This window comes from Pezoporus wallicus, unplaced genomic scaffold (genome assembly GCF_028554395.1).
Source record: "Pezoporus wallicus isolate ANWC-B61680 ecotype Strahan unplaced genomic scaffold, APGP_CSIRO_Pwel_v1 scaffold_7107, whole genome shotgun sequence".
Taxonomy (NCBI): domain Eukaryota; kingdom Metazoa; phylum Chordata; class Aves; order Psittaciformes; family Psittacidae; genus Pezoporus; species Pezoporus wallicus.
In genome coordinates, this window is record NW_026642114.1 from 7,629,302 (window position 1) to 7,648,782 (window position 19,481).

Sequence of the window (19,481 nt, forward strand, 5' to 3'; positions counted from 1 at the left end):
GACTGAGAGTGGGTACAGCTCAGTGCATGGGCCACTGCAGGAATCCCTCAGCCCCACTGCTTGGTCATCAAATCCCAGCCAATCCCCAAGCTCCAGCACAGCCTAGCAGCCAGTCCCATGCTGCCACCTGTTTATCCCTTCGCCCCCACACTTCCCTCCCCCCCTCATGCTGTGTCCACCAACCACAGTCAAGCAGCACCAAGGCCTGACCAATCCCAGCCTGCCACCTGGCTTTTCCCCTCAGCCAACCATGTGCCTCCACATGTCTTTGCTGCTGCCTCACCCTTCACAGCAGCAGCTCACCAATCACAGTGTGAGGGAGACTGCACTGAGCCAATCCGAAGCTGCCGCCTGAAAATTGTGCCAGCCAATCAGGGACAGCCACACCTCTCCAAGGGGTATAAAGGTCCATCAGTGGTGGGACTCTGCATGTGTTTGAGGCTGTTATTCGGTGGAGGGGTGATGTGTCTTTGAAAGCTTCCTGCCTGTGAGGTCCTAGAGGGGCTTGAAGGTGGCTCTGCATCTCGTTTGGTGCCTGATGCCACATGGGGCCTTCTGGGGGATTCCAAAATGCTGCAGGGATTGCTTGCCTGGATGATGTCTTGGGCTGGAACTGGGAGCAGGTACCCCTCCACAGGGGAAGGCTTGCAGGAGTTGTTCCTGCTGAAGACATCCCTGAGGATCTTAGAAATGGTCTTCCTGGTGAGCCAGCCTTATGCAGGAGGCAGCCTGCTGGGACCTGGGGGCTCCCACCTACCTCTGGTGTGCAGAAGATGATCTCCACCACTGCTTGGTGACCAGAGTCAGGCTCTGCAGGGTGCTGAAGCCATGGGACTGGAAGTGAAGAGCATGCAGCCATTGTGTGCCTTTAGGCATGGTGTTGTGATGCTTGGTCCTAACCTAGAACTTCTCAGGTTCCATGTTCAGCTGCAACCTGTGGAGCAGAAAAACATGTTGTGCTGTCCTTTGCCTGCAGATGTGACCTGTGTGATGTGGGTGGTTGGAATCCTCATTGGGCTGCTGGTCACGCTGGTCCTGGAGATCATGGATAAGAATGACTGAAGCTGTTCTGAGTGTGCTAGCTGGCTGCTGAGCACTGAAGACAGACCAAGTAGCTCCCAAACGTAGCTGTCAGGAGAGCTGCAGGGTGGCTCATACAAACCTGGAAGGACTTAGGCTATGTGATGTGTAGAGGTGACTACTTTGACCAAGGGCAGCCCTTCCCAAGGACTCTGCTTTGGCTGGCCCTTTAATGGAGCAACAATGTCCAGTGTGTGTCCAGGTGAACTGAGAGAGCATCCACGTGGCTGACCCAAAATATGATGCGTGAGCAAAGCTGTACAAAGGAAGATCATAGACAGTGTAACTGGTAGGGCTGAGCTCATGCCCTGCAGGCACCTGGACTGGGTCTGGACCTATCTTCAGTTCTGACCTCCTGCCCGTATTAGGTTGGGGCCTGTTTCATCAGCTCAAGCTTGTAACTGCACCAGTTGTAGCTTTGTTAGCCTCATCCAAAACTCTTCTTGTTGCATCTTGACAACTTTCATGAAAATTGGAGCACCTTGAGGGCTTGGTGGAGAGCTTGTCTGTAGGGAATGCAGGACTTGGACTCCAAATTAGACATGGCCAGGGTTCCTAGTGCAGTTTGTGTCTGAGCAAATAATTGGCATCTACTTAAGAGTCTAATGAGTGAAACAGCCTTCCAGGCACAAATCCTCAAGATCACAAACATAGAAGTGCTTTTGCAGCATAGCTGTTAAACATGAAGAGCTGTTCCTCTGGCAGAGCAATTGCCACCCGGCTCAGGGTGTGAGGTGTCCTGGGGGAGAAGACCCTTCAGGAGCAGGCTGGGGAAGCCCAGGGCCATTGATCAATCTTGTCTCATCCCACACAGCAGCAGGAAAGCCCAGCCCATGCTGAAGGGTAGATGTGGGAGATCTAGTTCCTGTCCTGTCCCTGGCTACTATGTCCCCCTCAGTGAGCCAGGGCAGCTCTGGTGCTGTAACTGACTTGGCAGTTGGAAAAAAACTGGCAGTCCCCAGCTCAGTGGAGGTCCTCAAGCTCTGAAACCCAACTGAATGCTAACACCTGCTGCCAGATCTCACTGTGACCACCACCCCAGTTCTTCCATGCTTTGGGGTGCTAGCCTCAAAAGGGGGAGCAGAGCTGGGTTGCCAGTGACTCCTACACAGACACTGGCAATCCTCCATCCTCCCCTGCGCCAGTGGCTGCTCCATCTGTTCTGGCTGAGCTGACCCTCTCCAAAGGGCAGGAGAGCAGGAAAAGGGGCTGTGGGGGACCCTCAAGTTTGCAGATGCCAAGGAAGGCCATGGCTTCTGTTCACGGCCAGCTGGACCGCCCTCGTGGGAGGGTTGGGGGGCAGCCAGTGGCAGTGGGCTTGGAGGCCAGGAGTAGACTTGGGAGGAAGCAGTGAGTGCTGTGCTTCAAAGCAGAGTGTGGATCTGGAGAAGCTCTTGCCCCTGTTTTGTAGGAAAGCACAATGCAAAGGAGACAGCTGGGGAGTGAGAAAGTCCAACCCAATTAGCCCTTAGAGAATCCATGGGGATGGGGACCTCAGGCTGTTAATCCAGAGGAATGGAGTATTTGCATGTGTCCTTTCCCACTCGGGAGGGAGGCCTGAAGGTAAGGGGCTCTGCCTCTCTCTGTATACCAGTTGGGTGTTAGGTGGGGATGTGGATCCTCCAGCTCCCTTTGAGCATGGGGTGCTCCAAGCTCTGTAGGCACCGAATCTCTTCTTTACTGCAGGCAGAGCAGGCTTCTGGCCCTGGTCTTTCAGGGAGCTAGAAACCAGCACACCTCTTTCATGACTTAGGCAGGAGGTACAAGGGGTGATGCAGCTCGTGTACAAGGCTCAGATCTGGATGCTCAGTTGGTGTGAGACCCATGGGCACTACTGAGGGGGACAACCCACAGCAAGTACGAGCCGTCCCCTCTGCGGTGAGCAGCCGAGGCACTGCCAGACCCTGGGTCCACAGGCAGAGAAGAGATGTGGCTCCAAGTTGCCTGGCAGGCACTGTGGTCCTGCCTGGGTCTGGGGAGCCTATGGAGGCTGCCCAGGGTTTGCTACACCACCAAGTGTGACCCCAAAGGCAGCATGGGGTCCTGGAGTGGCCCCCGGCTGCTGTGGGGTTCAGAGCCAGCAGCCTCCAGCCCTGGCAAGTCAAATCACAGCCATTGATTTGACATCCCCTCCCAGCCCTCCTTATCCCCTGAAGGTGAGGATGCTGTTTCCCTGGGGACAACTCTCAGCGCAAAGGCTGATCTCTAGGATGGGGACCTCCGGGGGAGGGAGGAGGTGAGCAGCAGGCAGGAGCAGGGAGCACAACTTTGCTATGGGAAGGGGTGAACAAGAAGCACCTACTGGAGCTGCTGCACCATGGGGGGGCTGTGGGGCACCCCAAAGTGCAGGCTGGTCCCAGCAAAGGCTGGGGGCTACGTTCAGCTGTGGGAGCCCCATAGTGCTGTTAGCTGTGGCCTTGGGCTCTCAAGGCTTCTTGAAGTAGGGACAAAAGAGGGACGAAAGGCAGGAGCAAGGCATAGGGGTGTCAGTCTTGCGGGAGCTGCTGGCACACCTCACCCTGGCCCTTACTTTGTGCCTGTCAGTAACTCTGGGGCTCTGGGCTGGCAGAGGGTTCCGTGTACCTGGTCCAGCACAAGGGCTGCTCTCCTGGGATGGAGCTGGTGGCATGTCCCATCCCGGCTGGCCCCGCAGCCTGCCTGCCCGGGGCTGAGCGGCCAGAGCTGCCCCTCCGTGGCTCCCTTGAGGTCGTGCCCGACGCGGTGGCCTACAGCCGGAGTCCTTCCCGCCCGGCGGCCGGCGCTGGGCATGCGCTGTGCGGTCCAGGCCGTACGGCTGTATTGCAGCGCCATCTAGTGCTGTGGGATGGGGAAGCCCAGCACCCCAACATCCCACCCGCGAGCTACGGCAGCACCGGGGGGACAGGCCAAGGCCAACCTGCCAGGAGACCCAAACATGCTGTTGGTGAGGACGGACGGGCGGCACAGCGTGTCCCCCGGCTTGGGGCAGCCGGAACTCGCCTCTGTTTCCCTGTGCCCTGCTCTATGTTAGGGAATATCCTGCGAGGATCCCAGGAAGCATCAAGAGGTGCAGATGTTTCCCTGTTTCTGAGCCTAATGGGTCTGCCTCACCTGTTGGTTTTGCCACTTCCTCCGATGGATATAAGGCTTCTGCCCAATCCTCGTGCCACTTTTGCTTCTCTATCAGCCGGATGACCCCAGCTCTGTAAGTCTCTCATTGCCAAGACCTTCATTCTCATAGCATCTCCCACAGTTTCCTGGTGCCCATCTTCCATAGCTGGTGTGAGCGTGACCCCTTCCCACAGCTTGTCACCATTCCCCTTTTACACACCTGAGGCAATGCCAACCCTTTCCAGCCTGGCTTTTGGGACACCTGGAGAGCTTTCTGCGGCACAGTCCTACTGTGCTCTCCTTCCCTGCCTCTGCGTCCCAGCTCATCCCCTCCCAACTCTTCACCTCCCTCAGGTGCCTGCCACACTCCCTACCTTTCCTGGCACTGGGAGAGCAGGCTGGGGTTTGGCACAGAGCTGGGTGCCATAAGAATGGGAAGCTCTGCAAGAGGGGCTGTGGCGATGGCTTGCCCCACTCCCCTCCCACAGTGTGGGGTACCAGTGGGGAGCACTGGTGTGGATGTCAGATGTGCAGTGGAGTGAGGTGAGTGCTGAGTCCCAGTAGAGATTGCACCCAGATCCCATAGCACTGACAGGCTGGTGGCCTGAGGCTCCCTAGGGCAGGAGTTTGGCACCTTCAGCTGAAAAGGGGCCCTTTGGCAGCCTCTGCCTTGGCTGCCCTCCTGCCTTTGAGGATGGAAGGGGCTGTGCCCAAGTGACCTGACAACCCTGAAGTCCTTTTGTCCAAGCAGTTTGATGCCTGGCTGCACTGTTCTAGGGATCCAGGAGCGGGATCTGTGCCCCCCAAAAGGGGCAGAGGGACTTGAATCTTCCCAGCCCTCCTGTCGCCCTCCCAGTGCTGCTGGGGGAGGATGGAGCTGGTTGAGTTGGAACAGGACGGTCCTGGCCCTGCTGCTGCTGGCTGCCTGCTGCCTACCACCTGCCTGTGCTGCCTGCACTAGTAGGAAGGTAAGAGTAGCAAAGCAGGCACCGAACATAACGTGGCCCTGGGCTGTTTGCGCGCCTTTTGTTCACCAGTAACTTTCTCGTGAATCAGCTCATTAACCGCATTAGGACGGCTCTGCTTCCTGCCTGAGCGTTATCAGGCAGGGCAGATCTGGGGCACCGTGCCAGCGGGAGCCCTGCTCCACTTTGCTGGGAGCTCAGGCAGCCGAGATTCCCCGGTGGCAGCCAGGGTAGGTAACACGCTGATGGTGCTGGCTGTCGGCAGCGAGGATGTAAGAACCTAGTGCTTGCTGTGTGGTGGGGAGGAGCTGCCCTGTTCCCCCATTGCAGCACACAGGCAAGACCCCAATATGCCCAGGGTCAGGGTCCTGCTTTGCAGCAGCCTTCCTGGTGTTGTTCATTGCCATAAGCCATGCCCATGCTTCAGGGAGCTCCTGTGGTGTGATGGACCACAAAACCATGCAGAGAGCTCCCCTAAAGCCAAAAGCCCGTTGTGCATCACCCTCCTCCCATGCTGTCTCGCTGCTTTTGAACAGCAGATGTGCCGAACCCTAGCTGGGAGGGCTCCCAGGTGAAGGGCAGTGAGGGTCAAGCTTGCTTTGCACAAGCTTCACCCTGAATCTGTCCATGCCAGCTCCCCATTCTGTGAACAGCTCCAGCTCCCACTTGCTTCTCCGTCCTTCCTCCATTTCCCAATGTGCCTCTGTTGCCTCTGGCTGTGTATCTGGGCTCCACAGGGCCACCCTGCTGTTGCTGCCAGGCTCCCCCCCAGTGTAGGGGGTGAGCCTTCTATGGTGGGGAGCAGCCTCCCAGGCATGTTCTCTGCCTCGAGGCTGTTGCAGAAACAAATGCCCACTGCATGCTGGTGGCTGAAGGCTCTTGCACCCACCATGGGAGCTGCTGAGCCCAAAACACCCCGGCTGTGAAGAGTGAGCAGAGGAATCTGTGAGTCTTGGCTGGGATTCACTCACAATGGCTGCTGCTGCTGCTGCTGCTGCTGCTGCTGCTGCTGCTGCTGCTGCTGCTGCTGCTGAATTAGGCCAGTTCCCTCTCCCCAGCACTGCTTGGCCAGTCTGATACCAACAGCTCCAGCATGTGCTGGGAAGCAGCATCTCCAGGTGAGCCAGGGTTTGTGTGAGTGGCTGGGCACTGGGAGTGGCCCTGCCTGGCGAGAGGCTCCTCGCCTGCCCCAGCCAGGTTCTAACCCCCAGAATTGCCCCGTTTGCCACCATGTGTCCCTCCCCTTGTGCAGAGCCCACGCATGTGGACCCCGCTGGGGGAAATTCCCCTGCTCAGAGATGCCTGCTGAGGCTGCAGGTTTCTGGGTGGGGACTTTTTTGGTAAATAAAAGGTGTAACTGCTGTGTTGCTCCTCGCACCCACTTCTCCCCCACCAGCCTTTGCACAAAGGATGGCATGGGGCTGCCTTCACGCTGTGGTGAGAACCACCCTGGACACATGGGCAGTTAGTGGCACACAGGTCCTGACTTCCTGCTCCTCTCTTGCGCCTTCCAGCCCCACTTTTCCCTTTGCTGGTGCTTTTGCTGGCCCCGTGTTAATTGCCCCATGCAAGGTAACTGAGAGCTGCCAGCACCACGCTCAGCAGCTGGGTACGGGCACGCTAAGAGCAGCCCATTAGCAGTGCCTCCTGCCCCTTCTCTCAGTGCTCTCAAATGCCCCTTAGCCCTACGGGAGGGCACCCACAGCTGCTTGGGCCAAGCACAAGTTCCTGCTCCCAGCACCCGGGGGTCCTTCTCCCGGATTTGGGTGGTGTCAGGTCAGAGCACGCTGAGCTCTGCCCTACCGGGGCCTTTCTGCCATCAGATCGGGCCCCTGCGTTTGCTCCGACGGCTCTTTAAGGGAGGCTTAGCCCCGCGCTGGGAGATGCTGGGGAGGGCTGGGAGATGCCGGTCCCGGGGCGCGGGCCGGTGAGCTGCCAGCTATTTCCCAGGGAGCCACTTGAGGGCGGCAGTGACGCGCCGCAGAGCCGCCAACACGGGTCCGGCCGGCTCCAACTGGGCCAGACGGACGAACTGGGACAGACCAGGCCGGAAGGGTGCGGGCGGGCAGGGAAGGGGCTCCGGGGCCACCCCGGGCTTCCTCAGGATTCGTGTCCCACCGGGGCCCTCTCCCAGGGCAGCCGGAAATATCTATCCTGGGAACATCTACTGGAACATCTCTGCTGGAATCGAGCTACCTCTCTCCAGACCACTCACTTTTTATACTTTCCCTTTTTGGATACCTTCTGTCTCCCCTCTGTGATAGAGATACCATCACTGGGTGTCGTTCACGCTGGGTGCAGAAGGCAGTTTCAGCTGATCTCTGTGTAAAGGTTGGCCTAGCACGGGCCATGCTGAGAAGTCTCTGCCCCATGAGTCCAGCAGGCTGAAACCCATCAGCGAGGTCTCATGCAGAAGCTGCTAAATTGGCTAACGCTCTCCTCATGGGGATTAATGGTCCAGCTTCAATTCACCTCAAAAAATTTTATGCTGTATTCCTCCCATGTACTCCCAGTGGCTGAACTCAGGATCCGAGGTGATGCATTTCATTTCTCTGTGGTGCCTGCGAATTGCAAGCCCAGGCTGATGAGGGTGTCAAGCGATCATAAAGCTGCCCGTGATGGTTTAAGAGCAGAAGCTGGAAATGCCTTCTTCACAAGATTAGCATGTGCTAGAACTACTAACAACAGGGGGGAAAGAGTAGCAGTAGGGCTTGAGGAGGCTGCTTTTGGTAGATAAACTGATGCCATGTGTCATTAAAGCTGCACAACGTGGGGATTGCTTGGCTCAGCCACTGCAGCCGCAGCTGTGCCTCAGTTTGCTTGGCAGGGCTGATGCTGGTGGGCTCAGGGAACATAGGTTTTCTGCAGGGACTCCTAGAAAGTTGGGAAAGCAGAACAGTGTGCAGTGCTGCTCAAGAAACAAGTGATAGCAAACAGCATAAAATGCCCTATGGGACTGGTGAACAGAAATGAGGGTGAGGAGAAGCCTTGCTCAGAGCAGTCAGAAAACCTCTTCAACATGGGCAGCTGGAGGAGGAGAAATGTAACAAGGATCAGCGGGGCACAGGAAGTCCTGTTCTGCTGCTGGCTTAAGCAACAGCAGTTCGTGGCTGCTGCAAGTCATTTTTGTAACAGAAAGGAACATGCACAGAGCTAACATTTCTTCCCTTCTTTGGACGGTAGGAATGTTTTAATTGAGAAAGTTGTTTTAATTACATTAGGTGATATCACAGTCTATTTTACAAGTTCAGGTAAGAGGATGTGTGGACCAATTACACAGGAATCCAGTAAAAGGTTAAAAACCTACAACATGAGAAAAATGAAAAGGTTAACTTAATCCCCCCAAAATGAAACGCATTGAGAGTTTAGTGTGAGTGGAAATGGGAGATTATACCAGGATCCAGAGAAGTACAAAGGATGAGACTAACATAATTTACAGTATTGGTTCTCCATGACCATCGGTTTGCCCGTGTTCAGAGACAGCCTCTTTTCCCCAGTGCATCGCTGAGCAGCTGGTCCTGTCTCTGAGGGTTTGGTCTGGTCTTGTCAGAGGAGAAAGCAAAATAACTGACGGGCAAAGGTCACAACCCACGTTGAGCTGGTCCCCAGGGGTCACCGCCTACAGGAGTGTCTTCCACTGGATAGTCGGGGGGTTCTGCACCAAGAACTGTATGGAGGAAAACTAAAACAGCTCCAAAAAGCCCCATCTCAAATGTAGAAAAGTCTCACTCTGGAAGTGCTTACGAGAAGATCGTCATCATAGAATTTGGTTTCTATAATAACATTACCACTGTGGAAGGAAAAGAGGAGAGAGAAGAGGTGTTAGAAGATTGCAAGACAGTAGAAAATGACTGCTCCTCTCTGTGCTCTCACAACCCTGGGCTGTCACCTAACCCCCACGTAACAGGAACTTTGGTTCAGAGCCACACGCAATGATCACTGTGTCCTGATCCAGGGGTGGCTGGGGCCAAAGGAGCTCCCCACTGCATTCCTACATGGAGCAGTTCTCCCCATCCCTCTCATCACCCCTCCTCTGGGCACGGTACCCCACAGGCTGCAGAGGGCTCACAGCAAACATCTGCTCACATCTACTGCTAAAAATAAAGTATCAGTCCCAGCATGTTCAGGCCCCTCTCTCCTGTAGTCAATAGTGAAAACCAATGGGAATTCTTATTTTATTCCCCAGCTCTGTCCTCTAGCGCTCAGCAAGGTACTTCAACTTACTGTGTCATTTCCCTCAAGGGTGCTTAAATGCAAACGCAAAAGCATATTTTATACAAACTGCAATGGAAGTGCAGTTTTGGGTGTGACAAAAGCTCTGGTAGTTTAACTTGCTGACTCTGAGATTTTGGTGGATAAAATTAAGAACTCTGAGGCCATTACAGCACCTGGACACCTGAGCAGTGTAATCTGACTGTGTCTAAATAACATAGCTCTGGAAAATCAATGCAGCAGTACCATCTTCACTGTGGCTCTTAGTATCTGTACCACTGGCAAAGCTGGACCTGGCAAGAGCATAAGTTTTTTGCTGTCGCATGGACAAAGTCTGAACTCAAATGTTGGAGAATGTTCTCAGTCCGATTGATATTCAGAAATCCTGCACACTAAGTATCACATCTCAATTCTTTCCTGCTATGGAGACACTGAGACAAACACAAGGTTTTCGGAAATATCAGAAGGTGAGAGGTTCTCCAAGTCTTAGCAGATGAAAAAAGCTGATTTCTTTGGGTCACAAAACCCCTTTTGGATTTCTTTGGGCTGGTGATTCTACTGAAAAGTCTCAAGAATGACTTTAGGACACCTCCGTGTATAGGAGATAGATCTTGGCTGCTCACTACAAGTCCACGCTCCAGGGAGAGAACGGGACACTGAAAAATCCTCAAGGTCACTTGAGTGAGAACTGGACTCTCATGACTCTCAGTCCTGAAAATGCCTTGAGTTCCTGAGATGGTCAAAACCAACTTGTCAGATGTCTTTCTTTCCTTACTCTGATTCCCAAATCTGGCTTCTGCTGTACTGACTGAGAGCCACCAGCTCTGGTAGCTGAGGATGTGTGTAGCACCTGTAAGGGTCTGAGCAGGTATTGTGCCAGGGAGCACTATTTGAACACTGATGCTCTCTTCTGAGACCACTGTCTCTTCTCTCTGCTGTGAACAGAAACCAGTGATGGTAATTCCTATCCTGGTGCCTTCTCTATGCAACTGGCTTTCTTCCAGACAGGGAACGAGAGGGAAAATGCTGGAGAGGGAGGTCTTCCAGAGGACTCAGCAACCTTGTGGTGAGACTGGCTGCTCCTGTCTGCCTCTTGTTGGCAGCAGGATTCCAATACCCTTCTGTCTCTGCTGGCAATGTGTTCCTCATGTACTTGCCAACACCCATCTAGCACTGCAGGGAAGGTGGCTTTTTGTCAGTGATTACAGCTTCCCAGGGGCCTCCCTTAAGGAGCCTTTTCTGTTTGCCCCCTTATGCCTGGCTGTCCACACTTAGAGTGGTGCCTAGCATGCGCCACTATGACACAAGCCCATGGGATTGCTCACCTGCTGACAACTCAATGTGCAAACAGCGGCCAGGACCAGATGTTTCTGAGGCAGGTGCATGAATACCATTACAGGTGACTGTAAAATGACTGTTTGCTATCTGTTAAGGACATTTTATCCCCAGATACAGGTCTGTGTGACTGAATGTATGGTTTATAAGCCAATGTAAAAGACACAAAACTTGGCAAAATGGTAGGGAGCTGAAACAAAATGCTACAGCAGCTCCTATGGGATGATATATTGCAAGAAAAATAGCCACCTTGGACACAAGTCAGTGATGAACAGCTAGATTTGAAAATGGCCCAGACATCTCGTTGTTCTGGTTTTCCTGGGTATTAAGCTGCAAAGCATTGTAAAATCCTTTCACGGTTCACCTTTCAAAAAAATAAAGCAACTCTAATAAAGGATCAGTTCCACTTTCTTCAAACTTTTATTACTATATTAATGCAAATTGGACCTATGGGAAAGAAGGTAATGAGGTTGGCTTAGCCCCTTTTATCTCTCAACAGCTAACAGTAGTGAGGGTGATCCAGAGTTGGTAGCAGCTCCCTCACTTCATTCCGACTGTAGCCCCCATGGAAATGCCACACACTGCTTTTTTTCTGCCTGCTCTCAGATTCTGTATTCCCAAGGCACTCACGTTAAAACGTTAGCTGGCATCATCTGTGATTCAGGTGCTGCCTCTATCAAGGACTGCCAAGTGTTTGTGGAGTTAGGAATCACAAAACCGAATTCAAAGAACCATTCTGCAAAGTAAAAAGAAGATCCAGAGGTATTTGAAAGAAGATAAAATCCACAAATGACCCTTTTGCTTTTCACCTGATAGACTAAGGAAGTCCCTAGGCTGTCCTGCTATGCTGCCAATATTTTACATTTATATTACTTCGTACAGCTTAAACTGCACCAAACCCTGCCCTCCTCTTAGAGCAGATACTCCCTCTCTGAAATAGCTGATGGTAACGATAAAATCACACCACTTCCTTAGCATTCAGTGGAGACTACATCACACCTAATTGTGAGCAGGGAAACCACACTCCCACTCTTGCAGACATCCCCGGGATCCAGTTGAGATTAAGTGTACAACTGGCTGCCCAAAGACAAGGAGCTCAATGTTTTATCTCCCCCTCCTCCAGCCCAGATCAAGAGTAATACCACAGTGAGGGAGGTCAGAGGTGCAGCTAAGGAGTCACAGAGACAGTATTCAGTGGTACTGCTGTAACCAAAGTAAACCAGAGGCTCCTTTAGTCCAGCCTCCAGTCTGGCAGTGGCCAGCACTAGGTGCTTATGAAGAAGACGCATGAACCCTAGTAATGAGTGACTCTAAAATAAGCTGTTCCCTTGCCTCAGGCAGCCTGTGGTGGATTTATGCCTGAAGCATGATCACCCAGATTTTTTTCTTACATAACGAAGTGTTAATACACTTATGAAATGCTATCCCTAATGCTGTGCCCCATTAGTCTTGACAAGATGAGTGCTTCAGCGCTACTCTGAAAAATTAAAATCACCACGTTCAACCAGTTTCAGTTTCATTAATCCCCGCCGCGATGGGGGTCCCTCCCTGTGCTGCAGCAGGACTGCTCAGAGCAGATGCGTACCTTCTAGACACTGCCCTTTGAAATAAACTTTCTGTTCCAGGCGGAATTTTTCCATTTGCTCTGCTGAGGAAAAGTTTAACTCCCGCGACACTGCTTTGCATTTCAGGATTTTTTTAGGAACTCGAGCTGTGAAACAGATAAAGAAGCATTATTTGGACACAATAGAATCATAGAATCAACCAGGTTGGAAAAGATCTTCAAGATCATCAAGCTCAACTGTTACCCCAGGACTGTCAAGCCCACCACTAAACCATGTCACTAAGGGCAAACTGATCTCCCCTCATGATCTCCAGTCACAGCCACTCCTCATCTACCCCCCACAATGGCTCACACTGTATAGCTGCCACCTCTACCCCTCATGGCCGTCCCTCATCTCCCCATAAGATCTCCCCTCATGGCCACGCCTCACAGTCTGCCACCCCTCACAGCCCATGGCTGCCCCTGCTCTCACCTCACGATCTCCTCTTGCAACCACCCCACCACTCCCCTCATGATCTTCCCTCATGGCTGCCCCTGCTCTCCCCTCAAGCCATCCCTCATGGCCATCCCTCCTGTCCCCTCACGATCTCTTCTCATGACTGCGCCAAGTCTCTCCTCATGATCTTCCCTCATGGCCACCCTTGCTCTCCCGCCACAATCTCCCCTCATCCTTCGTGGCCACCCCTGCTCTCCCCTCATGACCACCCCGCCTCTCTCCTCATGATCTTCCCTCATGGCCACTCCTGCTCACCCCTCATGATCTCCTCTCAGAAACGACTTAAGTTTTTACATTTGCAGGAGTAAAATCCAAGATGCAAATAGGTTAAGTACCTTGCCTTGAGCCAGGGATGAAACTTGTGACAGAACACCACTGATCTCTCAGATTCCTGGTTCTAAGCTGTTTATTAATAAACCTCACAACTCTTCAAGTTGAAAGATGAGATGCAACTTGAATTTCTTCTTCAGGAAGTGTGCTGAATACCACAAGCAGCTGAAGGGCTGCGCAGTACAGCCAGTGTGTTAGCCCTCCTCACTTCTCCTTCCCTTTCAGACTGTATATCCCCTGCGAACTACAAAGGGCTATTTCTGAAGCTCAGCAGCACTGTTTCAGCCACCTGACACAGCTCTGGGAAGTTGTCCTGTACAAGTGTACAGAATGCCTGTCCCTCAAACACTGAGACCCACACAGGCAGTAAAGTCAGTACCAAACTAGAGCTTAAGAGTAATTTGGCAATCCAGGGTTTCTGGGCTCTTGCAGTTGGTGAGACACCAACAGCAAATGGCAAACTGTACCTGGTAGATATTTCATAAGGCTTTTTTTATAAGTGAAGGAGTAAGATAAGGGATGGTTTGGGAGCACTGATTAATATGCTGCAAGGTCCTAATCGGGAGAATAAAGGAGGGAGTCAATATACTAAAAATATCCCAAGCCTGTCATGCTTCAGTGGTGTGATTGTACATATTCCTTCCTGCATATTAGAAAATGTTTCATGTAAATTTATTAGGAATAAAGAGGGGAGGGAATACAGCTGGCATGTGCTTTATGAGCCAAACTGTTCTTAAATGGAAAGCATATCAAAACATCCATAAGCAGACAGCAGGCTGCTGTTTAATCAAAGGAAGAGTCTACCAAACCCCAGTCAAATCCATCTGATTTGAACAGTTTAATGGAGTAGAACTTTGATGAGAAACCAGTTTAGAGAGCTGGAGGGATAGGGAATGTAAGCTACCATCCTATCCCATGGAGAAGTACACAGTCCATGGTCTGTTAAAAACAAATTAAATAAAATAAAGAGGTAAAAAGAAAATTAAAAGTGTAAGAGAAGAGTTTTAAATATAAAAGGTCTCTAATTATTTTTAATCCTTTTTGTTGTTTGGTTTTTTTTTAAGCACAGAAATCTGCATGGCACCATCCTTTACTGCCCTCACAAGTACAGACTACAGCCTGTTGTGAATAAATACACCTTTGCAGTTAAGTGTAAAATGACTCGTTAAAACTATTCTGCAATTTAGTAACTACATTTCTTTCATCCTCAAGACAGACTGCTGAGAATGTTTGTTTTAATAGTGTAAAGCTACAAAATAAAAGGTTACTTTAGAAAAGTGGGGCTGTGTAATCTTTAAACATCTGGTCTAAGAGATTTTATTTTATATTTATACCATCAAGCAGAAAATAATAATTGAAATTATTTATTTAAAACTCATTTTTCTTTCATACCTCTTCTTTTTCCATTAAAAAGACAGAAGAAGAGAAAGCAGTTTGATTTGCATCAGTTAGGTTCATATTAAACTATGCTGAAATGCAGTTAAGCATCAAATTTATCCTAAATTTACTACTGCTTTTTTTCTAACTTGAGTATATACTTACACCTGCACATTTATTTAAGCTAACACACATTCGGTCAGATACTTAATTCTGGTTAGAAAGTGATGAATGACACATTTCTTATTTACTAAGCAAATCATTTTGGGTACAACCACGTTTACTTAGAAACTGAAATTCTATTAAAATATTTGTATCATGTTTTCATGCAGGTTAATGAAACTACCTTAAATATTTGGGGCATATAAGAAAGGAAGCTATCGTAGCCAAATTTATTTTATATTTCAAACTACATCTTTTCTTACATAATGAAAGGATTATTTGTATTTTCTGAATGAAAGCTGGCTCTGGTGACTGGGAACAACACTGGCAATTCTACAAGTGCTAGACCTCAGCAGCTTACTCCATTATGTGCTTGTATAGCAGAAGAAAACAAACTTCATGGATTTGCATCTCCCAGATTGCCTCCCACTTTTGAATGCATGTCAGTGAATTGAGCTGACCGGCTACATAGAAAAGCTCCTGCTGTCAAAAGCTGGTTTAGAAGGTTACTACCAGTTTCAGGTGCTCAGGCAGTGATTTCCACTATTTGTAGTAGTTTAATGTTCCGACTTCAGCAGCAATCCAATACCATGTTAATATTCTTTTTATTTAAGTGGTAAGTTTTATGTAGTAATACAGTATCATGATTTAAAACTTAAGGGTTTATTTTTTAAAGAAACTTGTACTTAAATCAAATAGAAGTCCTGTTTAAAAACCAAACAGAAGTCCCATTTCAAGGAAATACAATTTATTCATTCTGCTATATATGTGATTCTTTGTGATGTCTAGACTGTGATTTGCCCTGAATGGCCACAGAACACACACAAGTACTATATAATGACTTTGAGACATACATGGCCAACATTTGAGAGGAGATTTAGATTAGACATTAGGAAGTTCTTCCCTGTGATGGGGGTGAGACACTGGCACAGGCTGTCCTGAGAAGCTGTGGCTGCCCCATCCCTGGAAATGTTCAAGGCCAGGCTGCACGGGGCTTTGAGCAACCTGGTCTAGTGGAAGGTGTCCCTGCCCACAGCAGGGGAATGGAACTGGATGAGCTTTAAGGCCCCTTCCAACCCAAGCCATTCTATGGTACTATGATTCTGTTTGTCCTCACTGTTTCTGTTGCAGGACTATACCAGAATCACATTTCCCTATAGCTTCTTTTCATTCATAGTCAGATAATCCTCCTTTGTTGGACACCTCTCCCTTTTCTCAGCTCTTAGCCTATTTATTGAGAATAATCTATCCATCTCAGCCTTCTTTTCTCACTAAGCCATACAAGAACATCTTTTTTCCTCTCTTCTCCTAAGGAAGACTATTCTCCCATCTGTAATCTTTTCAGTGGCTTCTCCTAATAGCTCTTCTCTGCACCTGTTCCAGTTTGCAGTCATCCATCTTCTAAATGGATGAGTGAACTGCACACCACATAAGGTCTTAACAATTCCTTCTACCATGGGCATTAATCTCATGCCAGAGTATGTTTTAATTAATTCCCCAAGCTACTCTAATGGAGGTGAGGGTTCCTGTTTTATATGTGAGGAAAATCTGAGACACAGCGAGGTGATATGATTTGCCAAAGTGAGAAAGATGGCAGGAGGGAAATGAGGCAACACAAAAACCCCTCCTGAGACACAGCTCCAGCTGTCCTTCCTGCCCCAAAGCACACCTTCCTGCAGTTTGCATTGAACCACAGCAGCTCAGTGCTCTGTCAAGACAGAGCTAAGAGGATTTAAAGACTAGCCATGCATCCAAGAAGCAGCTTTTACAGCACAAAGTCTGGCAAGACTGGGAATATTTTTAGCTGATTTTCTTCTGCTTCTAGAGCCTGTTTCCTCATTTCTCCTAGGTATCTTATTACACAGTTATTTCTAGAAGGCAAAACACCACTAACCTGCAGTCTAAGAAATTCCATATTAAGATGATGAATTCCCACATTCCTTTTAAAAGATGTATTTCAATTGCTTTCCTACAGTTGTAGGTGTTGGAATATTTTTCTTTAATATAGATATCTTATACAATAGGCATAAGTAAGTATCTGCTAAGGTCTATTAGCCGAACTGTTTGCTGTTAGTGCTGGTAGGAGAATGGGAGTACAGGTTAGCAAGGCTGAAAGAAACAGCTTGGAAAATGCTTTTAGTTATCACTGAGTCAAAGCTCTGCTTTCCTCTAGCTCTGACCTGCATCTTCTACCCCTTGCATCAGGTCCCTCTTAAACTCCTGGTCCTATTAATGAACTGTTGTCATAAAGCAGATGAATGTTGGCTGGGGACCAAACGAGAAGGTAACTTCTTTCTCTTGTGCCTTAAGTGGGCTTTGAAACCAGGTATATTGCTGGAAGACTACTGGATTCACAGAGTTTTGCCACAGATCTTCTGTATGCTCTCTGGGCAGAGGAAGATCTTTATATTCCGGCTGCCTCCTTCAGATACAGCAGATTTTCCAAATTATGGGAAAGGTAAATCCTAGTAGTGACAGGCAGAACTCAGTCTTTGATGTTTAACCAAAAATAAATCAATGTCAGCAGCAAAATTAAATGAACAATTCACTTACTGGAGATCAGCTACAGTACTCACATAATAGAAAAGTTAAAATTAAGTCAGTGAGGTCAGACTCTTCCCAGAGCCAAAGCAAAGCTCTTGGCAAGGGCCACTACCTATCACAGTGCTTTGTCACAAAAAAATAGGGAAGAGTAAGGAACTGTGAAGTCCTCTGCTAATCAGCAAGGACAGAGTAGAAGTGCAAGAGGCATTCTAGCAGTGGTAGAAGGACAGGAGAACAGAGCAAACGTACCATGTGCACCACTTCAAAGCACAGGTCAAATTTAGTGTGTGGCCAGGCAGGGCAGTAACTGTACATGCTTCTTCCCCACTGGGTCTCCATTTGACCTCTACCTTGACTAAATCCTGTTGTTATACTGAGAAAAGTTAATATATTTTTATACTTTCCATTTTGGAACTAACACTTAACTTAGCAAATGTCAGCCAGTTACTCCTTACCCAGCTTGGTTCACTGCTTAGCATTGTTCAACTTGTCCACTTTGCCAGTCCCTGATTCACTCCCATGCTTTTTTTGTGGAGTGTGTCCCCAGATTTTTGTGGTGGAAGCTCCTGAAGGTGTGAGGTCAAAGCCAGGACATCTGGTCCTTCAAAGCAGGGGTATGCTCACAACTCTGGTGACCTAGACATGCAGCACCACCCAGCCCCAAATGCACAATAAGGGCACACAGTACCTTCATGCTCCACTCCAGGTACAGACAGATCTTCTGTTCCTTGCCAAAGGATCTTTCCTGTTTCTGCATCCCGAAGGTTCATCCAGTTTCTGATTGGGAAGCCATTAAGGAAAAGAAGCTATCTACATTTCCTAAATGCTGTGCCTAGTATTCTTTGCTAAGCCCTGATATAAGCTGCTCCAGCTGAGTTTCAATCATGTTTTCTGATTCTCAGGAGGCCAAGAAAAAGAGATTCTTTTTTCCCTGAAAATAAATGAACAAACCAACCCTTGACCGGAATGAATTCAACAAGAGTTGGATAGTCACAGATCTAATTTTCACTTTCAAATGAAGCTTGTTAACCTCATTTATCATTTTCCATTGCTTCTAAAGGATAAAGGCAATGCCACTGTGCTGCAGAGAAGCAAGAACATTGCTAACAACAGATAATTCTACACAAACAGCTGCTATTCTCTGGCATTCAAAAAATGCTAGGTAAAGAAATGATTCCTATAGAGCACTAGAAAAAGAGTAACACTCAACTGAGTTTGTTTTCCTAGCTTACAAAGTATTAATACAAAGGGTTGTTCTATTGCTGTTGACCTGGTAACTGCCACTCATGGGAATTCTTCAGCTGCTGAGTGCTAAGCAAAGTGAGATCCTCTCTTTTCACTCTCAGCAAGTGCCAGCTTTCAAAAAACCCAGACCAGTGAATTAGTCATTAAAGTTATAGGCAAGCATGACATACCAGTATTTTCAAAGGGACAATTAATAATTACCTTAAGCATACCTTTGAAAAATCTCTCCCATCACACAATTCAGACATCGACATATCAGGACAAGGAGCCTGCATACCTGCCCCATGCCATTTGAATAGGAATACAGCCCAAGGTGCCACAGCTGCCTCCGGCTCTGCAGCTCATCAGCGTGGCTCCAAGGAGTCAAGGGCACAAACACAAACAGCCTGAATACAGCAGGATCTGCGAGTTACAGCTATGCAAATGAGTGCCTTTCCAAGTGTTTCCTTTTGCTGGTTTAGTGCAACCTTTGTACTCAGGACTTCCTAGACAAGAGACTGGAGACTATCTGGGAGAAGGGGAGAGGTCAACTGCTGAAGGAACTGACTGGGGAGGTAGAGAAACAGAAGAGTGACAGTATGGACCTTGATGTAGGTATAAGTAGGAGCTGTCAGAGATATGCATATTGAACTCATCCTCTAACATACACAGTTTCCAAGCAGACTCACACAAACTCGTCACATTGATCAAATTTTTCCAGAGCTCCAAGGAAGAAACAGATGCTTTAGCAAATTTTGCATTACAGAGTAACATTTGTTTTAAAATTATGTGTGTGGAGGAGGGAAGGGAAGGTGGCTGCTTCAGTGCAGATGTGAGCAGTTTCCCTTCCTGAAGGCTGGCCAGACTTTCTGTGTCCCACTGAAAGGGCAAGAGAGGGAAGAAAGCTGGGAATATGTGCACAGGGTCTGCTGACACAGGCATGGCATTGCAGCTTCCAAAACTTAGCAACAACAGGAAGAGGGAGCATCAGGCAGTCTGCTCAAGTCCTTCTAGACTTCTGAAACACATAATAGCTACCATTGCTTCTGGGATTAAGGCAAAAGTGAAAGGAGGAGAAGATGGAAAGCATCATTCTCGGAGG

At 49.2% G+C, this 19,481-nt stretch overlaps 1 protein-coding gene across 1 annotated transcript in view; it reads right to left on the reverse strand.

Annotated features, from left to right (window-relative positions):
* Window positions 1–8,289: 8,289 nt before the first annotated feature.
* The window catches only part of PDE6D (phosphodiesterase 6D), a 39,310-nt gene continuing 28,118 nt past the window's right edge, over window positions 8,290–19,481 (reverse strand). The window contains exons 2-5 of the mRNA XM_057427387.1: window positions 17,844–17,932; window positions 12,268–12,393; window positions 11,313–11,418; window positions 8,290–8,925 (exon numbers count right to left, since the gene is read on the reverse strand). Of these exons, the coding sequence (XP_057283370.1) occupies window positions 8,844–8,925; window positions 11,313–11,418; window positions 12,268–12,393; window positions 17,844–17,932 (403 nt within the window). The 3' untranslated portion in view covers window positions 8,290–8,843. The remainder of the gene's footprint in view (window positions 8,926–11,312; window positions 11,419–12,267; window positions 12,394–17,843; window positions 17,933–19,481) is intronic.